The following is a 21,943-nucleotide window of genomic DNA, read 5'->3' on the forward strand; positions in this document are numbered from 1 at the left end:
TTGACTTTAACTCTAGCGAAGCTGCTATGGCATATAAATGATCCAAAATCATGGCAGAGCCGTCAAGCTTGAGTCCTTTTAATTTATTAGAGAATTGAAGAAGGATGGAAAAGGTTGTGGGAATCAAACAACTCCGTGCATCTAAACACGAAGTACGCCTAGTAATCTCCTTCACCTTTCTCATGGAAGCTTCACTTTCCTGGATTTTAATATTGTTCATAACATGAAACTTCGATTCAGCACGAGTAAACAAATTGATGTTTTTGCAGAAAAACTATCCTGCGGTGCCGCAATGGGTAGTTGTTATGTACAACACCGTCTTCTTCAGGACATGCATCACTCATCCAGACTCCAGAATGGATCGTTTTTGTGCTGATTGCTATTCTTCTTTGTGCTCAAATTGTCTTCCAGCTCATGCTCGCCATAAGCACGTCAAGGTCCATGATCTCTCTTAACCTCATCAATCTCATCTTCTTACTAGTTAATTTGCCCAGTTGAATGGCATTATACATGTATGTGTGGAACTTGATTCTCTGTTCTCTACATGTTTTCCATGGTGCTGTAGATTCGAAGATATATCTATAGCGATGTAATCAATCGGCAAGACTTGTCCAAGCTCTTCAACTGCTCTGGCATACAGGTTTTCTCGTTGTTAATTTACTTGCTGTCCTCAAATTTTATATAGGTTTAGAAAATAACGGCCCCAATTTCACACGGCTGCACTGCGGGTGTTGCAAAGTTTGAATTTTTATTTATTTATTTTAATTATTTTAAAGTGTTGATATTAAAAAATAATTTTAAAAAATAAAAAAAAATTATTTGATTTATTTTCAAATAAAAATCACTTTAAAAAATTAAAAATTAATTTTCAAAACAAGACTCGTTAATTTAATTTTCAATATTAGGGGGAATACTTATAAGTTACTCCATATTAATAAATCATGCAATCACTTAGCAAATGCTAGATATATATTATTAATGGAATATCATTTAATAGTTTAGATCTTTAGATTAAGTGATTTTTTTATATGATATGAGGGGTTTTTAGTCGAGTGATCAATAATTTCAATTTTATCACAATCAAACTTTTGAATTCAAAAGTAATTTTGAAATAAATTCAGACACGCATAATTAATTTATGTTGTTTTGCTTTGTTCACAGACTTATGTTACAAATAAAGCTAGAGTGCTATTCTTGAAGCAAAGGAACCGTTATCATCGTCACCAACAGCAGCAAATTAATTTCAAGGACTATAGATGCATCATCTGTCACAGAAGTTTGCAAGATAATTGTTCACACTATTGCAGTATTGAATGCAAGGTGCACCGCACCATCTGTCTCCAAATATACTCTCTCCTTGATTTATATAAAAATAATTAATAATTTCAAGTAGGTATATATATATATATATATATATATATATATATATTTATAGTATATAACTCCCGGGGGTGGTTTTAGTGTAATTATTCCTTTTATTAATAATTCTCAGGTTACGGCTATTTATGGAGGCGAGTGTAGGAAAGATCAATACCGAATTCAACATCTCAAGAGGCGAAAATTAAAGCAATCAAGAAAAGGAGTTCCGCTAAGAGCCCCAATGTTCTAACGTACCACGGGGATACCATTGGGATGAATTAATTAGTATGTATTATACTATAATGCGTGATTATATATAATTCATAGTATAAAATTGTAACTATGCTTGTATCTTTTACACCCCCGGCCGGGGAGAAGAAATGTTTGTATTTGTTTATTAATTAGTCTCTAGGGTTTAAAGTTTTAACCACGTAAAATAAAACTAAACTTTACAGCAAATACTTAGATGAGATTGTTGTGATAATTTTAATATCTGTTTGTTTTTGTAGTAGAAATCTTGTTTTATAAAATTTTATTTTTTTTGTTTTAAATTAATTTTTTGTGTTTTTTTTAATGTGTTAAAATTTTAAAAAAATAAAAAATATTATTTTTATAAAACATCAAGGTTGTCAATTCCGTTTCGGTAGGTGTTTTGTTTTTTTTAATTCAACAAACATAATTTAAATTCAAAATAAATTAATTATAAATTATGCAATACAAATATAATGTCAAACAAATATAATTTTAAAATTTAAAATATTCATAAATAGTTAAGATTAAATAGAATTTTAACCTAAATTAATTCAACTTAAACAAAATACAAATTTGATTTAATGGCTTTTCAAGCCTGGAATGAAATATGTAAAATGAAACTATAACATTTTAGCTGAATTTTATCTGAAAAATCTAGAATAAACTGAGATTTAAAATAAAATAAATTTTTTAAAAAAAAATTAATATAAAATATTTTGACTATTTCATGTAAAACGAAAAAAAATTAACAACCTTGTAAAACATTGGATTTGCTTTGAGTAGTTTTTGGCTGAGTGGATATTGAGCACGGTACGGTAGCTGAGGCTGAATTATTGGAATTGTGGAGTAGGTTCGCGTGAGAGGGTGTTTTTACCATAGTTATTAAACCCGGCCCGGAGGTTGACCCGGCCAAGGGGCCGGGTCCCGGGTTTCAGGGGTTAACCCGGGTCAACCCGGATTAACTCGGAAAAATTAAAAAAAAAATTTAATATTTCATATGAAAAAATCCATGTAAATATAGATTATACATATTATGAAGTTTAAAAGAATATTTTAAAAAAAATTTTATCCCACATTAAAAAGATATTATGTTAAGCTTTTAAGTTAAAGTATTTAAACTAAAAAAGTTTTTTATCCCACATTGAAAAAACATAACTTTTTCCTTTGAAACATAGAGTATATATACTAATGGGTTTCGAATTCCACATTGAAAAAACGTAACTTTTTTCATGGGAACATGGAGTATATATATGAAAGGGCTTCAAATCCCACATTGAAAAGATACTATGTTATCATTTTAAGTTGAAGTATTTAAACCAAAAGGTTTTTTATCCCACATTGAAAAGACACGGTTTTTTTCATGGGAACATAGTGTATATATATGAAAGGGCTTCAAACCCCACATTGAAAAAATACTATGTTATCCTTTTAAGTTGAAGTATTTAAACCAAAAGGTTTTTTATCCCACATTGAAAAAACATGATTTTTTTCTTGGGAACATAGAGTATATATACTAATGTGTTTCAAATCCCACATTTGAAAAAAAAAAAAAAAAAAAACAAAACCGGGTCTTGTCCGGGTTCGCCCGGGTCCCGGGTCGCCCGGGTTTGGCCGGGCTGTTGCCACAGCCGGTCTTTTGTTAAACCCGGACCGGTCCAGCCACCGGGTCGACCGGGTCCCGGGTTGACCCGCCGGGCCGGGCCGGGTTTAATAACAGTGGTTTTTAGTGGTCATTAAGTTATGATAGTATATTGTATTTTAGTCCTTCCTATGGAAATAAATTAAGTAGCCCCTTGAGGTTCAATAACTACGAATTAGTCCTTGTTCTTTCAAATCCATTTATAACTAGTCCTCGGGAATCCTTAGTTGTCACAATGCACTAATTTTCATTCCCTAAATACCCTTACTTTCCTATCAAAATTTCTTATTTTCTCACCGTGACATTAACAAAATCATTACTTGTTTTGCTAAAATTCCAGCATATCCATTATTAAAAACCTATAAAATCCAGGGACAACTCCAAACCTTGGATTGACGAACCATTCTTATCTGTGATGAAGTCCTGATTGCATCTCATTATTCCAGTTGGGTGCCTTATGAGGGCTAGACTAGACAAGTCAACTGTGTAACGCCGTTTATTGGCTTTCAACTTTTTGCTATGTTTATTTTCCGGAAAAATTATTTTTTAAATTTTTTTAAATTTATTTATTTTTAAAAAATTAATTAATGAAAAATATTTTCCGGTCAACAAAAAACACTTTCTAGTTAAAAGAAAATTTCGCTTGGTTTTCAGAAAAGTATTTTCCTTTTATTTTGGATGGAAAACATTTTCCGGAAGTTATGAAAAATTTAAAAATATCATACTATTTGCTGATTATATCAAATTTAATCCTCAAACTTTTGATTGCTATATATATTTTGTTTTGAATATTTATTTTTCAATTTCATCCCTTATAATTTATTTTTTATATTAATTTTGGTTCTCATTTTTATATTTGTTATTTGTTTTTCCCTTATCATTTTTTTAATTGAAATTTTTATTTATCAAATTTGATCCTCATTCTTTTGATTGTTACTTATTTTATTTGAAATAATTTATGAAATATTAATTATTATTATTTTAATTTCTTCATCTTTCAATTTTTTTATTTTTTAGATTTTATCTCTATTATTTTGATTATTATTTATTTTATTTGAGATAATTTATGAAATTATATTTTTTTTTCAATTTTATTTTCATTCAAATTTTTAATCTGTAAGATTTGTTCCTCATTATTTTAATAAACTTGAAAAAAAAATATTAATAAGTTATTTTTCAGCTTATTTTCCATGACATAACGAAAGACTGGAAAGTGTTTTCCAACTTATTTTTCATTACACTACCAAACATAAAAAAATAATTCATTTTTCTGGAATTCACTTTTCAAAAAAAATTTACTTTCCAGTAAATAAACAGGACCTTAATTTTAATACAAGAAAAAAAAAAGATAATGTCTATGCATAAAATATAAAAAGAGTTGTGAGTATTAATTAAAGACTAAAATGAAAAATTGAACTTCTAGGTTAGCCTCTGATTTTGTTTGTTGATTTTTTTACTGGTTCTCATCCTTTTATATTTACTTTGTTTAAAATTAGGATTTATGATTTTTTTATTTGTTTCACCCTGCCCTTATTAATTGGTCACAACTTTATTTGTTTTTGTTATTTTTTTATTTAATTTTGTATTTTTATATTTAGTTAGTCGAGAATTAAATTATATCATTTAAAAAAAATTATTTTTTCTGGTTTATTGTAACCATTTTTTTAAAATTGATTCATATGTCGTTGTTTTTTATTATTTAATTAAAATTTATTTCATTCAATAATTCTATAACCCAATTCTTGATTTTTTTTATAATATATTCATGACACTGAATATTATTTGTTTATAAAAAAAAATCTGGCCAGCGAAGTTTTGCAGGCCCATGAATTCAATAATATCTTGTTTGGTCCTGTAGTATAACTTATTTTTTATTAAAATTTGAATTTTTTTATTTGAAATTATTTTTTTTTAACATTTTTAAATTGCTTTAATATAGCATTATCAAAAATAACTTTTTAAAAATTAAAAAAATATTTTTTAATATATTTTTAAATAATTGTTTTTTAAATAACCTTTAACATTCTCTTTACCCAGACTTTAAATACAATAAAATAACCTGATTTGACCTGTTGGACTTGAGATCTGTGAAACTGTTGTCGGGCTCGGACTGCTTACTTTGTCCTCGTTTTTTCTTTTCAGTTACTTGTGATCACTTCCATATTTCTTTTCCTTTTTCCCTTTGAATCTAAAATAGATAACAATAATTAGAAGAGAAATCCTATCTCTTTCGCTGAACTCTACATTCAAAATCAATGGGTTCTGAAGGTTCAAGCGTTGTTGGTAAGCTCACTATTTTAAGAACCAAAAAAATCCCAAATTTCCTTGTTAGATTAAAATTGTATTCTTCTTTTTAGCTGGTTGGCATCCTGGTTTTTTGTGTTTCTTTGCACTTTGCAGTGTTGGTAGAGTGTTTGATTTGGATTTTGCTTTGAGGTTTACAATTGGTTAGGGTTTTTGAGTTATGTTTGAAGATGGTTAGGGTTTTTGAGTTATGTTTGAAGATGATCTGTTTCTGAGTTAAAATTCAAGATGATCTGTTGTTTCTCTTAGAGTTTCTTATAAGGCTTTCCTAATTGGGTGTGCTGGACTAGTTTGACATTTACTGTTTTCTGGCCAATTAGTTTTCTTTCACTGCATCTATATCCTCCTCTGATCACTCAGCATATAGAAATTCTCTTGAAGTTAGTTTTCTGCCTTTGAAGGTTATTTTCTCCACTCCTTTACGTGATAGGATATGAATGTAATGAAATGCAACGTGGAATGTAGAATGTACTGTTATAGAGGGAGCAAATGCCTAAAACAAGCAGGCTCCTTCACTTGAGTTAGTTGTGCATTTTGAGATTTTACTAATCATGACCGAAGGCAAGCTTTCCATCTCTTTGGTTTGCAATTAGAGAGTAATTTTAAAATGGGGTGCAATATGTATGCAATGGAAGAGATTAGAAGATGGTATGAGTAGGTTGAATTGAAAGAGATCTGATTTAGGAGGCCCAGAAACAGTTTTATTCTTTTGCTGATTTGCGCAATGATGCAAATGTCCCTGGAGTGGAAAAATGAAATCCTGCTTATGTGTAGTGAATCAAGCGAGGTTCACGATAAAAAAATAGTATTGATGAAATACCTCATATTTTTGCCCCTTCACTTTCCTTGCATGTCAGCAAATCCTCGTCAGAAACAACTTTCTCACTGTCTGGTCTTAGTGCTTTTCTCATGTAGCAAGGTTTATTTAGGCTGATGGAGGTTGGAAGGGGGATTTCCTTTTCTCTTTGATGATTTCTAGAATGCATGCATGCATGATTACTATTTTGTAACTGAATATTAGTGTCCTCTGCAGTGCCGAGGAACTTCAGACTACTGGAGGAGCTTGAGAGAGGGGAAAAGGGGATCGGAGATGGAACTGTCAGTTATGGAATGGACGACGCTGATGATATCTTCATGCAGTCATGGACAGGAACTATAATTGGTCCCCCCAATGTATGTCAATTTATTTTTGTTCTTTACATTCTCTCTTTCAATGTGTGCATTCATGTTGTATGCATGCCGAATTGGAAATTGATGATCTGATTTTGAGAATATGCTTGGTTTACATACAAAGTGGTAGATTATGATCCAAGATGAGACTTGTGTTTTTATATATAGATTCATCTATCAAAAAGTTACTATATGAGTTCACCCCTTTTGTGCTTTTCCATAAAATCTTGCTTATCGATTAAACATTCCTACTATAGGATACCAATTTTAATTGAGTGTCAAGCCAACTTTCTCAGCTTTGAACATCTGTGGGAGCAAGACAAACAATTTTCCAAGAATAATTTATCCTTCTTATAGTATCATGTCATCAGTTCGTCCATATATAAACCTTTAGTACTCGTGAAAATCAACATTTATGAATCTTTTTTTCCTGAAAAAGGCATGATGTCATTTCAACTATTAAAATTTCCTTGACTTCACAGCATGCCAGTTCCTTGTATTTTTCCTCTAGAATCAACAGTCACCCTTTGCCTTTTCAGAACAGATGTTATTTGATTTTTCAAGTATCTTTAATCTCTTCCTCTTCCTGCAGCTCTCATTATAAAAGTTTTCACAACATTGTTAAACCGTGGTGTGTCATTAAATGCTCTCAATCAGAAGTATAATGTCCGTGTAACTCATTAGTAATCTAGTTGCCTTTGCATGTAGTTCAGACTGTTTTGAAATCTTCAAGGTTATCCCTTTGTTTGCAGTTTAAAACTTTTAAAACCATTTTTCTTTTATTTCTTTTTATGCATTAGATTGTCATTGGAAAACTTATTTATCAAAAATAAATTTTTTTTAAAAAGATTGTCATTGTAAAACTTATGCTGTCAAGTCTTCTATAATAGTATGATTCGCCATAAATGAATAAGCTTTGATGTCAGTCTCGGCTTGCCATCTGCAGAGATTTATTCTAAAAGAAAATTGCAGTTGATCTCCCATGCTGTGATGTACCAAAGAATTTCAAATCATAAAACTTGGAAATTGGAAGAGTATAGGGCAAGGGTAAAATAGAATCATTGAAAAAGCAGGTAAAGTGGAACCGATTCTAGATAAAGATAGCTAAGACCTTTCAACTAAATCTAAATATTTATGTATCCAAAGAACTTAAAATATCTACTGCATGATACTAATATAATTTAAATTAAATACTTAAAGATACAGAACTCCAGCCCGCAAACCCCCCAACTTTTCAAAACTAACTAGATCAAATAAAGTCTCAAGTTTCTTTTCTCCTTCGCTACACCTAAAAGTTTGACGCCTGCTTTCCATATACAGTTGGATCTGTAGCCAATTTCTGTAGGTCGATCCCTATTCCAGGGCATTTGATGGTAGCATCCTATCATGGTGGATAAAGTTGGAATGAGAATGGGCTTGGAATGGTTATGGGATTTTTAACACCATCCACCACCCACCCATTCATATACTTAAAAAAGAGCCTCCATGGTCTGCCCCTTGCTTGCTTCACGAAGCCTTTCTGAAACTAGTGATGAATCAATTCAGGTTGAAGTTTGTTTTTGGGCAGAATCACATCTATTGCTCATTTTATCCGAGTGAGCAAAAATTCTGGAAGCTTTCTAAACCCAAAAGTATTAGAATGGACCCCAAATTTTGATTTTTAAATAATGTACATGTGTGTTTTTCAATGTATGCACGGGAGATTGTGATTTTGATTAGTTAGATTGAATTGGGGGGGGTGGGGAATTAACCACAATTCCCTCTAAATACTGTTTGTGTACAGCTGATTATGCTGGGAATAAGCACATCATAGAAAATATGTAATCATCTAGGTGGGGTGGCAGGATCTCCTTTAAACTTGCCCCCGCATTGAATCCGAGCTAAATTAAATATCTTATCCAAGTGCCCAGATGGTCCTCACCTGCAGCATTGCCAAAACCATCCTTGTAGTGGCAGGGGAGGTCTTGATTCCTGACTAATGGGGTGAATTTCCATCCCCAGTTTTATGTGCAATGCAAACAATCTGATGACTCTGGTGGCCTGGCATGATAATCATTACCATCTATGCCTTGATCCTTGAATGATGAAACATGATTCTTCAAAGTAATTGTGTATGCTTTATATCATTTTTCAAAAGGAATAATAATGTATTGACTCATACTACTTGCCAGACTGTTCACGAGGGGCGTATCTACCAGTTAAAATTGTTTTGTGGCAAGGAATATCCCGATAATCCACCAAGTGTCAGGTTCCAAACTCGGATAAACATGACCTGCGTCAATCCTGAAAGTGGAGTGGTAAGTGATGTAATGCTGAGTTCTTCTACATCAATTGATTGGAAATAATCTAATTATTGACTAAATTAATAGGTCGAGCCCAGTCTTTTCCCTATGCTTGCTAATTGGCAGAGGGAGCATACAATGGAGGATATATTAACTCAGTTGAAGAAAGAAATGATGACTTCACAGAACAGGAAGCTCGCTCAGCCTCCTGAAGGTGTGTCAGTTTTGCTTCTGCGTGTTGTTGGTATATCATTTCTATTTGGTATTGATTTTCTTGGCAAGTAAGACTTACCTAATGAAATTAGCAACTCTTATTTATCTGGGGAGGGTCGGGAGTGGTAAAAAACAATGGAATGTGCTGTTTCAAAAGGGAAAGAGACAGACACCACCAGTACACAACCAAGGCAAAAACAAATATGAAGTGTAGATCATTAAATAATTGTTAATCCAATCAGGGGCATAAGTTAATTGGAATTTGTTAGCAGTTATTATTAGATGGAGTTAAATCTGATGTGAACTGAAGCCTTAGCACTGGTACTGAGTCAGGATGGTTAGATGTGGAATCACTAGCAACTGAATGATGGGCGTCTTGCAAACAATGTGATTGCTTACAATATGTATGTGTTCTGTAAAATTCACTAGAAATACATGGTAATAATATAAGTTGTATGTGCAGGAAACGAGGAGGCAAGGTTGGATCAAAAGGGGCTAGTTCTTAAGTGTTGTATTCTCTAATTCATTTAAAAGTTCATGGCCAAGTACTGTATATAGATGCATGCCCTATTCCTCCTGCAGGCTTAGTTCCAGCAATGTATAATCTCGTGTACGAGAAAGATGACTTTAGTTCCCTCAAACGGTGGCTAAATAAATGGATCCTGATGAATTATTCGCACCTTGACTGCTTGAGGTGGTGTTGTGTGAAAACTAATACCAGAGAAAGACTGCCTTTTTCTTTTTCTCCCAAAACACGCATATTTATTGAACATCTTCATGGCCAGATTGTATTAACAAACGAAGCCAGTTTTGCCACCACCTTGATCTCTGCACTGCTAAATACAATTGCGTGTTGCTTAAATTTTTTTGATTTTGAATTACTCGCACCTTGACTGCTTGAGGTGATGTTGTGTGAAAACTAATACGAGAGAAAGACTGCCTTTTTCTTTTTCTCCTTAAACACGCATATTTATTGAACGTCTTCATGGCCAGATTGTATTAACAAACGAAGCTAGTTTTGCCGCCACCTTGATCTCTGCACTGCTAAATACAATTGCGTGTTGCTTAAATTTTTTTGATTTTGAATTACTCGCACCTTGACTGCTTGAGGTGGTGTTGTGTGAAAACTAATACGAGAGAAAGACTGCCTTTTTCTTTTTCTCCTTAAACACGCATATTTATTGAACATCTTCATGGCCAGATTGTATTAACAAACGTTGCCAGTTTTGCCCCCACCTTGATCTCTGCACTGCGAAATACAATTGCGTGTTGCTTAAATTTTTGGATTTTGACAACAACTGCTTTTGTTCAGAAAATATGCCTCCAGCAAGATAAGGGCAACGCCAGCGTGATAGTTCCCCCGGTGCTTGTGTCAGAAGTGTGATCCATGTCAATTTTTTAGCCACGCTGGGAAGCATACGCATCCAAGAAAAGCAAATCCTGTTTTGCAGTTGCAGTTCACAATGTGTGGTGTGTGTTTGGCTGAGAAGGCATCAAGTCTTTTTCCCATTAAGGTCGGGGCAACCAGAAAATAATCCAAATCACTTCTCAAGTATAATTGATAGATACATTCATGATCTACCTTGGAGAATTTGATGGGTACTTTTAGAGAGGTAAAAAAAGATGAGAGAGGATTGGGACATTTTGCTAGGTTTCTATGGAGATGAGGAATGGGATGATCTTCAACCCCAACCCTGCAGATCCTCTCACCATCGTGGAGACATCAACCATTATTTCATGGAAATAAAACCAGTTTGAGAGCAGGAGTCCCCACTAGGATGCAGCTGCCAGCTCGTGTCCAAGTATATTAGTTAGCAGCCATCTAAAGAAGGACGGGTTAAGTTGAACACCGATGGCGCGAGCAAAGGGAGCCCTGGGTCCGCCGGAGCTGCAGGCATAATAAGGAACTGGTTGGGGCGTTTTATGGTGGTATTAACTGCTGGAGTTGGGAGTTGCACTGCTATTAACGTGGAACCATGGGCAGTTAAAATTGGGTTATAATTAACTTGGAACAGAGGCGAGAGAACAATAAATTGTTTTCTTAATAGTTTTTTCTCTTTTCCCTTCTTACTCTCCGTCTCTTTCTTCTCCTTTTATTTATTTTTATTGTCTATGCAATTTAATTTTTAATTTAACTTATTTTTTTGAATTTTTTTGTGGTTGATACAACCAATTGATAATTAATGCTAACATTGGAAAACTCTAATATAGGCTAGCAGAAAATCTGTGGTTGGCCCTAGCAAATATAAACATAACCTCCAACTGTTGGAAAAACACTGCTGCTAAAATAAAACAAGAAAAAACATGTGTGTTTTTTAGTGATTATTAAATACCTTCGACGTAATTCCGTAAAAAAAATATTTTTAAATAATGCTGCTTAACTCACATTGTAAGTGATTATTGTGATATATCTCGCTTTTATATGTGTAGAAGAGTAATGTTTCGAAAATACTTAACAATTTTTCGTGTTTTTTTTATTGGGCATTAATCAGCTAACCCTATTTTCTAAACGATATTTTTTAGACATTAATCTTTTAAGGCATTTTAGGGGACATTTTGACGGCTAGGGTTTGGGATTTCAAGAGGTCTCCGAGTCAAATTCTCAAACAAAATTGAATTACGAGCAGCTAGCTATCATAGTCTTTTAATAATGAAGTTGTGATGTTTATCGCAGCTAGCAGTCATAATTGAATTATATTCAACTAGCTATCGTAAATTTTAAGTAATGAAGGTGTGGTATTGTTTTCATTACTGAACTACATGCAGTTAGCTATCATAATAATTGCCATTTTATTACATAAGAAAAAACATTTTAGCACTTATTTAAAGAAAACTTAAAGTTTTCAATTATAAATTGTTCAGAAATTTCAGAAGATCTTTGCATTTCACTTATTAACTCAATTTTCTTTTTTAAAAGTATGTATGATAATGCATGATAATTTTTTTTTTTTTAGTTTAACGTGGTGTCCGGGTCAACTTGCGCGCACCTCGACTAATCCCACGTGCCCTGAAGTTAACGACCATGTAAGCCTCCAGTGGCCATCATATGAGCAACCACAGGGCTTGAACCTGAGACCACAGAGGAAGCAAACCTCTTGGTCTTAAGCTCTTACAACTGAACCACCATCTAGATGGATAATTTAAGAAAGAAGAGGAAGGAGCTCGCATTCGGAAACAAACTAGGAGACTCCTGATACAATAATTAAATATTTGAGATTTTTTAGTTTAATTAAGAGTTTATTTGTTTTTATATTTTAAAAATGTTTTTATAAAAAAATTAAAATAAAATTGAATCTTTTTAATTTTTTTAGATCATTTTGATATATTAATATAAAAAATAAATTTTAAAAAATAATATTATATATTCACATAGAAAAGTTTGAAAAATCAACGGGATTCCCTTCAAATTAATTTGATAGACATAACATAGCTTAGGTTCTTACTAGATGCCATGTCCGCGCGATGTCGCGGCTTGTGACGTGCTTGTGCGTTATTGTAGGTTTGTAGAAAAAATAAAATAAAATTATATAGAGAAAAATTGTTGTAATTCACAATGTTTTCAAGAAAAAAAACTACAAAGTTAAATTCTTAATTAGTTTAATATTTAAAAAATAAAATGAACAAAGAAAACAAAAGGGAAAAAAAGAAAAAAAATGTGGGGAAAGAAAAAAAAAAGGAAAAAAAGAAAAGAAAGACAGAACACAAAAAAAACAAAAAAAAAATGAAAAAACGAAAAACAATAAAAAAAAAAACAAAACAAAACAAAAAGTAACAAAACGAAAAAAAAATGTAGAGAAAGCTAGTATTTGTTAATAAATGTTTTTCGTGGGAATATGATGACACTTTTGAAAATGATGGTAATCTGAAACACGTCGCTAGTCGCCAAATAGCCTCTGATTTTCAATGCTAAGACAGCGCATGTTTCTGTATTAGGAAAGCATGTTCAGTTCAGTAAAACCATGCTTTTCTTGTGGGGAAGATATTAGTATGTTTTTGGTAAAATGATGACAGATGTTTTTTTTTAAAATATATTTTTATTTTTTATTTTTATTATATTGAAACTATTGAAAAATATTTAAAAAATAAAATTTTATTTTTTTAGATAAAAGGACTTTCTAAAGCAGAAGTTAACGAGCCTTTAATTTTTTCAAGAGAAAATCAAAGATACAGCATTGTTTATATATGTAATTAACAACACTATTTAATAAAATTTATCAATTATGAAACTCAATCATCATTTAAAATACATATATTTACTTCGATAAGATATTATATATAATATATATAAAAAAAAAAGGTGCTTTAAAATTTCCTGAAGGCATCGGAGAGAATGATGCACCGTCACCTGTGTTTGCGTCCTCCTCCTGCAAAGCAAAAGGCAAAAAGCGCGCACGCGCCCTTCTTTTCCTTTTCTGTCTTGATGTGTTCACATTGCAACCGTTTTATTTCCCGACAAGTTACGTTTTATTTATTTACGTTGTTTCTTCTCCTTCTTCCTTGTTTTTATCATTATTATTATTTTCCTTTAATAAGCTCAAGGTTGCGAGTATATCTCTTACAAGTCACAGCGAAAGGAAGGGTTTTAAATTAAGGAGGACAAAAATGCAACTCCCGTCAAAGAAAAGATATTTATATAGTAAGATAGTGATTGAAATAATTGTTTTTTTTTCTTTGAACATTTATTTTAACCGCTGTTCTTTTTACACAGCAGTTAGGTTAAATTGATCCTCTTTTTTGCCAGGGGCTAAATGATAATACGAGCTATAAAGAGTTCTGCACATACCGAACTTTCTTCTCTCGAGAAAAAAGGAAGATGGGGAAGAAAGGATACGAAGATCAATTAACGGATGTTTAGCTTTAAATATTTTAATATTAGGTTAAATTCGTGCTTATATATTGTCAATTTTTATAGTTTTAAAACACAATTGTTGCGTTACTAAAAAGAACGCTCCTTATTCACACTGTCCGTTGTTGCGTTACGAAAGAAAATAAAAATTAAATGATTAGAAAGAAGATAATGCATCACCGCTGCAATAGAGCGCGTGGGCTACGGAGAATAAATTGCAGCCATTTTCATTTGTGCCAACAGACCCCTTCCCTATTAATAGCTGGCACTCAAACAGCAACAAGCATCCATTAAAGTAGAACAGAACAAAGCCTTTGGTTCTCTTCTCTAGCACCCGCAGTATATATCCTTTCCACCCCATTAAACACTACCTCTCATCCCCATCTCTCTAATTGCTTTCACAGTTCCATCTTGCTACTATAGACATGAATTCCTCCACCTTATCATCAACCGATAAGCAACAAAATGGTATGGATTTAACTTTCCTTCTTTCTTGTGCCGTGTTACCCCTTGTTGTCGCCCCCAAGAATCCCCTGCAGCTATTTGTTTTATGGCTAAAGTTGGAGATTGTTTTCTCACGCAGGGAAATTTGTACCAAATGATCATAACGTACTGCAGAAGCATGTCTTCTTCTTTGATAGGAATCAAGATGGCATTGTTTATCCCTGGGAGACGTTTCAAGGTGTGTTCTTATGTTTTCCTTTTTTTATGTTTATTGTATTTCTCATTCTTGTTTTTGTGTAAAGAAAAGGAAATTTTAATTAATGGGTTAATCTAAATCTGAATTTGTTAACTAACAGGTTTTCGTTCAATTGGGTGTGGTATCTTGTTATCCACTGCCAGTGCCTTTCTGATCAATATCGCTCTCAGCCAGAAAACTCGACCTGTATCTCTCTCTCTCTCTCTCTCTCTCTCTCTCTCTCTCTCTCTCTCTCTCTATCTATCTAATTCGACTCTAATTAACGAGGAAAAAAAATAATTGTTTAAGAAATTGAAGGGGTGAGTAAGTAATAAATAATATATATGATTACCATAGGAGTCCGTCCACAATTGACACCGATATATATACAAGACTAAAAGACAAGTACAGGTGCTTGGCTAGGAAGTTGACTGAAGAAGCACCCGGTCTATTAATTCACCTGTATAGCTCTTGTGTTCGAAGATCGTAGAATATAAAAATCTGTGCATACAAAACGAGAAGCTTGTAAAAGTGGTAAATAATCCCATGCCTTGCTTGAAAACAAGATTTTAAAAACTTGGCGATGGACCCAGACTGACATCAGTCCAGTCTTATTTGTTGTGACTCGATGCCCTGACATTCTATGGGATCGGATTTTTTTAATATAATTTGGTCCGACACCAAGCCAATGTCTTCAATTCTACGAAAAGGATTGAAGTAACGTTACTGTAAAAGTTTAATGGAGGTGGTGTTGTTGTATATACATGTTCTTAGAATGACCACTTAAGTCATCATCCACTAGTTGTTCGTCTCCGCATGAATAATGGCATGGCTACACGTGTCTTTGTTCCCTCCGAGGAGGATGATTGTCCCACGCACCTCACCCTACATCTTGTTCTGGATGCATGGGAATCTGTGATTTTTATTTTTTATTTTTAAAAGATTTGTATATCATTTTGGCTATTATTTATCGGGTATTCTTATTAGTATCTTTTTTTTTCCCTGTACAAGACAGCCTTTGTTCCGCCATTTCTTTTGGGAAGACTCACTCACCTGTTGGTTTATGATACATGCTTCTTCTTTTTTTCTTACAGAAAAATTAGTTAAAGTAGTGTTTAATGATGGATGAGTTCCATGATAATGGGATTCAATAGTGCTTTTTTTTTTTTCCGGTATTTCATTCTATTCACGTGCTGTATGAAAGAAACAAAATAAAATAGCATATAGGAAAATAAATAAAATAAAGTTTCTAGGTTTCATTTGGCGCCGTAGGATGTATAATTTGGCTAAAAGTGCACCTTATTTATATTTTAAGTAGTCTTTGCATGGAGTGGGCAAACAACGGGGTGGGACCTAGCTAGCTATAGATAGATGAGAAAAATTGGAAGCTAAAAAACAAGTACACAAATGGAGTTTGGCAAAAATACAGTACTATTGTTGGATCGCAAGCAAAGGTTCCCCTTCTTTTCTTCCTTTTCTCTCAAATATGTTTAGGTCATTGCTTATAAACAACAGGTTACCTACCCTTAATCCTACCATTGAAGGAACTCCTTTTCTTTTCTTTTCTTTTCTTTTGGAAGAAGTGCAAGATATATAAAACTTAGACAGTCTACAAATACCAGTGCCATTTATTTAACAACCACTTCACTTATGGTCTGCGAAATTATTTATAGATTAGTCAAATTTTCATGTGTTACAGGGGAAGTTTCCTTCTCTTTTGTTCCCTATTGAGGTTAAGAACATCCAGCGAGCCAAGCATGGGAGTGATTCTGGTGTATATGACAGTGAAGGAAGGTACATATTATATTCCTGTAGTCACATTTATGTATTCTCTAATTTATCCATTAATTAGTTCTTTTTTTTTTCTCCTTTTTCGTTCTCTCTTCTTTTTTTTAGGAGCTAGATGCTGTTTTATGTCCTCTATATTTTCCAGTTAACAATATCTATCTACCAAATCAAAAGCTAACATATAAGACGTCTGGTTCAGTACCACAATTAGGGCATCTCTATTAATGGCTTAATTAACATATTTAGTGTTGGCTCTTCTATTTTGATTTCATATATTAATTCTTATAAGAGAATTATAGGTTTGTTCCTGCAAAATTTGAAGAAATCTTCAGCAAACATGCACGTTCACATCCAAATTCCTTGACATCAGACGAGCTGATGGGAATGCTCAAGGCTAACAGAGAACCCAAGGACTTCAAAGGATGGTTGGTTTCTGATCATTTCAATTTCTTAGTATCCAGAAGTAATTAGAAAACTATATCACGTCTTTCAGAAAAATATGTATAGGTAATTAAATGCTGGAAAACTATTGCAGGGTTGCTTCCTACACAGAATGGAAGATCCTGTACACTCTTTGCAAGGATAAGGATGGTTTGCTTCACAAGGATACTATTAGAGCTGTCTATGATGGAAGCTTATTTGAACGCATGGAGAAGGAAAGAGCATCACCAAAAAAGACAGCGTAATTTCACCGCCCTTTATCAATAACGGATGCGTACATTTATTTATATCCTCTTTGAATTCTTTTGTTTGAAAATAAATTAAAAAATGATTCGTGACACAAAAAAAGGATAGACGTCACGTTGGGATATTGCCTAATTTATTTATTTTTTAATTAATGCAGCGTTGTGTAAGAAAAGGAATATATATATATATATTTGGTAGGCTTGGATACTGTTCCGGTTGGCCATATTACTTCAAGGAAGGTGTTTGATTTCAGAATGTAGATTAGAGATTGTTGAAGTGTAATTTGATGTTTGCTTTGTTGGGACACACACACACACACACAGCCCTTCTTTATCATAAAGTAAAAGAAGATACAATGCTGAGCTAGGAGATGCTTAATGCATATGGCAATATGCATGCCAACTATCATGAAATTTCTGTAATACGTATCTCAGCAGCCCTGTATATCATTTGGACAGGAAGCGTTCTTGGAAAAGTCTCCTGGTTGTCATTGCCTAAGTTTGCTGGCTCTGTTGAAGATGCTAGACAATTTCTATATATCCAAGAAAAAAAAATACAGGATAATGAGGGAGCCAAGAAATTTTTCTACCCGGGGTATTAAATAAATACACTGAATTTATTTTTTCAAGAACAATCATTATCACATAAATTTTCCAAGTTAATAATAAAGTTTCAATCCAAATAAAAAACATAAAATATGTAAAAATAAAGTGTATACCGAAGATAAAATAAAAATAAACTATACTATTAAAATTATACCCTTCAATGTTTTGTTAAATATAATTTATCTATGATCAAATCCGAATCCAGATCTTCATCAAGCTTTCATTCAATGTAAATTATCATAGAATTTACAAAGAACACCTTATCTATTTTATCATGAAGTATAATTTTAACATGTTTCATAATTGAAAATGCTCTCTCCATAGTGGAAGTGGAAACAAACAAAGTCAAAATAAAACGAATCAATAACTTATTAATCAAGTGATACTGTGATAGTACCACAACTTATTTGTTTCAACTAATCCTCGATATAATTCGAAAATGATAAAGATATTCTGAAAACTCTCATGTTGAATCACATCAATTTGATAATGTTCTAGCTGAGATCTCAAATAATACATCTCTTGTTCATTGAAAACTCCAAGATAAAATTTCTTACCAAGCTTTCAAATAGCATCAACTTTATTTTAAATGATTTAAAGTTCTCCTAAGTTCTAAAACAGAGCTAAGTCATTGAATCTAGAATTTAACTCTTCCAACTGAAAATTTATTACTGAGTTAAATATAGCACAATGATAGTTTTGATAAACTATCATCGATCATTATTACTGACATGAATAACTTGTAGCCTTTTTAGATGAAATATTCATACATGATATGTCAATCTTATATTGTGTGCAAACAGATTGCACATGTGCAAGAAAAAGATCAAATCAAATATCTTTCAAAGTCTAAAGTAATATTTTAATAGTTGAAACAAGATATATTGCATTTAAGATGTCAAGATTTTCATTTCAAAGATAAAAACAATATATAAATTCAAAATAAAGAATTAAGGAGAGAGTTTTATAGTTAAACTAAAACTAGAATTTTTTTTAAGTTTGAATCCAATTAACCAAGAAAAAAGCTATATTTATTTTCTTGAAATTTTCCTACAAGTATTTTCTTCTCCAAACGCAATGATAACGAGAAAATCAAGAAGAGAATATTCAACTTATAATGCCCCCCTCAAACTCGAGAAAATCTCTCTTTACCAGTACTATAATTTCTTGATTGGGTTGAATTTGTATGCTGGATAGTAAAACAAATGTGTTGCTTTTATCAAATTTTATGAGCTAAGTATATAGGAAAACATGACATGATCTAGTATGAGAGGGGATACAATTTTTTATTCTGATTTTCTTAGCCCAGGAAGATAGAGATTTTAAAGAAAAAAAGAGAGGTTGATTTTGTGGAGAAAGTGTTTTTTTATTATTATTATGATAAAAGACAAATGACATAATTGTAAATTAGTTAAAGTTTTTGTATGGTGGTTTATTTTGGTTAAATTTGTTTTATATGGTAAATTAGTTAAAGTTTTTAAGGAAGAAAGGGCACTGTACAATTTTAAATTTTTTTTGACACGGGCTATAGCCCATCCTAGTGATAATTCAACCATGGAGTTGCAGGTTATGGTCAGGAATTCCATTAATCAAGCCCATCACCGACCGTGCTTAAATTGGATTTAGGAATATAATAAAGCATCGTAGCCATGATCCATGGATCAACGAGCATAAACCGAGCTTGGTGTAGAAAGGAACTATATATGTCTATCATCTAGAACAATTACACCCAAGCAAACCTTCAAATAATAAAGCTTTCATGTGTGCGTGAGCGAGTGAGAGAAACATTTTACAGCAGAGAACAGCGACAAAGAAATTACCCACTTCACAAGAATGGTGGTAAATCTGTCTGCATTTGATTTCTAAAAGTGAAGAATCAAATACGCGCGGAGGCAACTTACCTTTGCTATACATCTATGATTATATTTTTGGGTACCATATGACTGCCTTTCTTGAACAAGATTCACACACAAAGGATAGAAAGGTGTTTCACTACTCAACAGTAAATGTGAAAATGAGGTCAAGATCCGCAAGGAGTGGCAGGAATAAAAAGTATGGATCATGCAAATCAAGTGTGGCGCATCGCCCTAACCTCACACAAAAAGAGAGAGTGCAAGTCATGACCGAACGCCTCCCTCCCCCAAACCAGCCCTCCCTAACTAGGGGGCGAGAGAGGAAAACAAGATGTTCTTCTGCAGCCCAAAAAAGGGGAAATGAGGAATTGTAGATAAGTTCGAGAAATCCTAGTTCCCGGCCAGTTCTACTAAAGCAATGGCTGGCACCTCCTCGTATTCCTAAATGCATAGTTTCAGAGCAGCTTCGTTTTCACCACACTATACCCTTCACCTGAGGCTCTACACTCAATAGTCGAAATTAAACACTCAACGAAGTGAGATCTGGGCAGACAGGATACCAAATTGACTAAATGGGTAAAGAGGTGGTGTGGTGGGTAATGCAAGTTCACCTGGTGATGCTTGAACATTACTCGGTATGAGATGATAGTGCTGCAAGTGGAGGGCTGTTTTGGCCTTGAATAGGTGAATTTCAACATAAGATAGAGAATGCGAACACGATATTAAGAAGATCAACATCAACAAACCCGTCACTCAACAGGATGCTAACAATAAATTACCTCATTGCCAAACAACTCCAACACCCACGGATCACAGACGAAACTAACTAAAAATCTACTCCTCTATGCAAAGCAAACCACCACCACCTCTTTATAACCTGGTACAGATTTCCGACGCAAAGCAAGCCACCACCGCCTCTTTACAACCTGGTACCAATTCACTCCTCACTCACTCCAACCCACAGCCACTGCCCGCCACCAAGAATTCTCATTGCTTGTCACCAATGCAACTGATGAAACATCAAGCCAATACGAGTTGCAATGATGACGAAGCTAATAAGAATTCCATGGAGTGTATGATGAAGTAAGAGTTGCCTCAGCGCCAGTGACAACTCTCTCCATCAACGTTGAGAAGGAAAGGGGTTTATGCGAGTGTAATTTGAAAAGTTGAGAATTCAGAGGAGACCAAATAAAAGGCCTTGGATCTTATCATCATTTTCCTAGCTGACCATTATTTGTATATTGTGGTGGTTGTCCAGGACAGGATTAAAAGAGACTAATATAGTTACTGGTCATAACTAGTAACAGCTTCCATTAAGTTCACAATCAATCAGAGTGTTGACATGGCAATTGCATAACTAAATTTGGAAATCCATCCCTACTCTCTTCTCCTACCCTAATATACTACAGATTCATCCATCCGCATTGATCAGTGCAAAATGCCTAATAAAGATCCACATGTTCATCAATTTACACTTCCACGACTCGCAGTCCACATTCTAATCAAAATTGGAAATGAATTCGACATGCAGGAAAAAAAAAACGCTATCCTAAAATGATTAAAGAAAAGCTGCATATTGATCAGATCTTCACATCCAAAATCAAACAGAGTTACTACCACATCCGAAATCAAACAGAGTTACTACCTGAACAAGTAAAAAACTGAATCCGCAAACGAAATTAAAGTCTCATTTAACCGTAGTAATTCATGAGAACAGAACACAAAACCCACTTATCTCACTCATCAATCCATCATCATCAATTACTCCTTGTTCTTCAGCCTCTCGACGCGCTGATTCAACTGCTCGATCTTCACAACAAGATGAGTAACCGAGTAAAGCAGCCAGTAGAAAACGAGTGCAACACCGATCAACAAGGCATTCCTCTGGCTCTTCATGATTGATTTCTGGTGTCGGAGGTGCTCGGTTGGAGTACAGGACTCGCCCTCGCAGCTCGGCCTCGTCTCGTACTTCCAGTATATGTCCATCAGCAGAAACAGGCAAAACGGCACCACCGACATAAACGGCTTCAGCAGATTACGTGTCACCGCGCTCAGTCCCTTGCGCAGCCCGTCAAGACCAGGGATTGTCAAGAGAAGGACCATGATTGCCTCTGCTCCTGCGGCGTAGCCTAGTACCACCCATTCAAGTGCCATTGCTGCTTCGAGATCCTAATAGATCTAAAGCTGACTGGGAATTTTGGGTTTGTGCTTTTCTTCGGGATCAAGGAGAAATCGAACGTGGTCAGACAAAAAAGGGCTGGTTTTT

The 21,943-nt window shown here is 33.7% G+C and overlaps 4 protein-coding genes across 8 annotated transcripts; 3 read left to right on the forward strand and 1 right to left on the reverse strand.

Annotated features, from left to right (window-relative positions):
- LOC7459757 (protein RGF1 INDUCIBLE TRANSCRIPTION FACTOR 1) lies at positions 1–1,801 on the forward strand. 2 transcript variants are annotated; one of them, XM_024609418.2, is made up of 5 exons: positions 1–161; positions 270–437; positions 566–640; positions 1,162–1,320; positions 1,493–1,801. In XM_024609418.2, exons 1-5 carry the CDS (start codon positions 105–107, stop codon positions 1,607–1,609), a joined length of 576 nt encoding a protein of 191 aa, XP_024465186.1. In that variant the 5' UTR covers positions 1–104; the 3' UTR covers positions 1,610–1,801. The 2 variants fall into 2 exon arrangements, with proteins under 2 accessions (XP_024465186.1, XP_002314790.1); XM_002314754.3 differs by having other exon boundaries at positions 1–152.
- A 3,518-nt stretch (positions 1,802–5,319) lies between these two features.
- On the forward strand, positions 5,320–9,898 carry LOC7462681 (ubiquitin-conjugating enzyme E2 variant 1A). The gene is made up of 5 exons (XM_024609420.2): positions 5,320–5,533; positions 6,588–6,727; positions 8,896–9,021; positions 9,094–9,220; positions 9,683–9,898. Exons 1-5 carry the CDS (start codon positions 5,506–5,508, stop codon positions 9,739–9,741), a joined length of 480 nt encoding a protein of 159 aa, XP_024465188.1. The 5' UTR covers positions 5,320–5,505; the 3' UTR covers positions 9,742–9,898.
- Positions 9,899–14,283: 4,385 nt separating this feature from the next.
- On the forward strand, positions 14,284–17,732 carry LOC7462682 (probable peroxygenase 4). Of its 4 annotated transcripts, none has more exons than XM_052456110.1 (7): positions 14,284–14,533; positions 14,649–14,747; positions 14,866–14,951; positions 16,444–16,538; positions 16,832–16,957; positions 17,068–17,214; positions 17,377–17,453. In XM_052456110.1, exons 1-7 carry the CDS (start codon positions 14,491–14,493, stop codon positions 17,384–17,386), a joined length of 606 nt encoding a protein of 201 aa, XP_052312070.1. In that variant the 5' UTR covers positions 14,284–14,490; the 3' UTR covers positions 17,387–17,453. The 4 variants fall into 4 exon arrangements, with proteins under 4 accessions (XP_052312070.1, XP_052312067.1, XP_052312069.1 ...); XM_052456107.1 differs by lacking the exon at positions 17,377–17,453 and adding an exon at positions 17,678–17,732 and having other exon boundaries at positions 14,327–14,533; positions 16,423–16,538; XM_052456109.1 differs by having other exon boundaries at positions 14,328–14,533; positions 16,423–16,538.
- Positions 17,733–21,232: 3,500 nt separating this feature from the next.
- LOC7462683 (uncharacterized) lies at positions 21,233–21,943 on the reverse strand. The gene has a single exon (XM_002315824.4). It carries the CDS (start codon positions 21,829–21,831, stop codon positions 21,439–21,441), a length of 393 nt encoding a protein of 130 aa, XP_002315860.1. The 5' UTR covers positions 21,832–21,943; the 3' UTR covers positions 21,233–21,438.

This window comes from Populus trichocarpa, chromosome 10, assembly GCF_000002775.5.
Source record: "Populus trichocarpa isolate Nisqually-1 chromosome 10, P.trichocarpa_v4.1, whole genome shotgun sequence".
Classification (NCBI taxonomy): Eukaryota; Viridiplantae; Streptophyta; class Magnoliopsida; order Malpighiales; family Salicaceae; genus Populus; species Populus trichocarpa.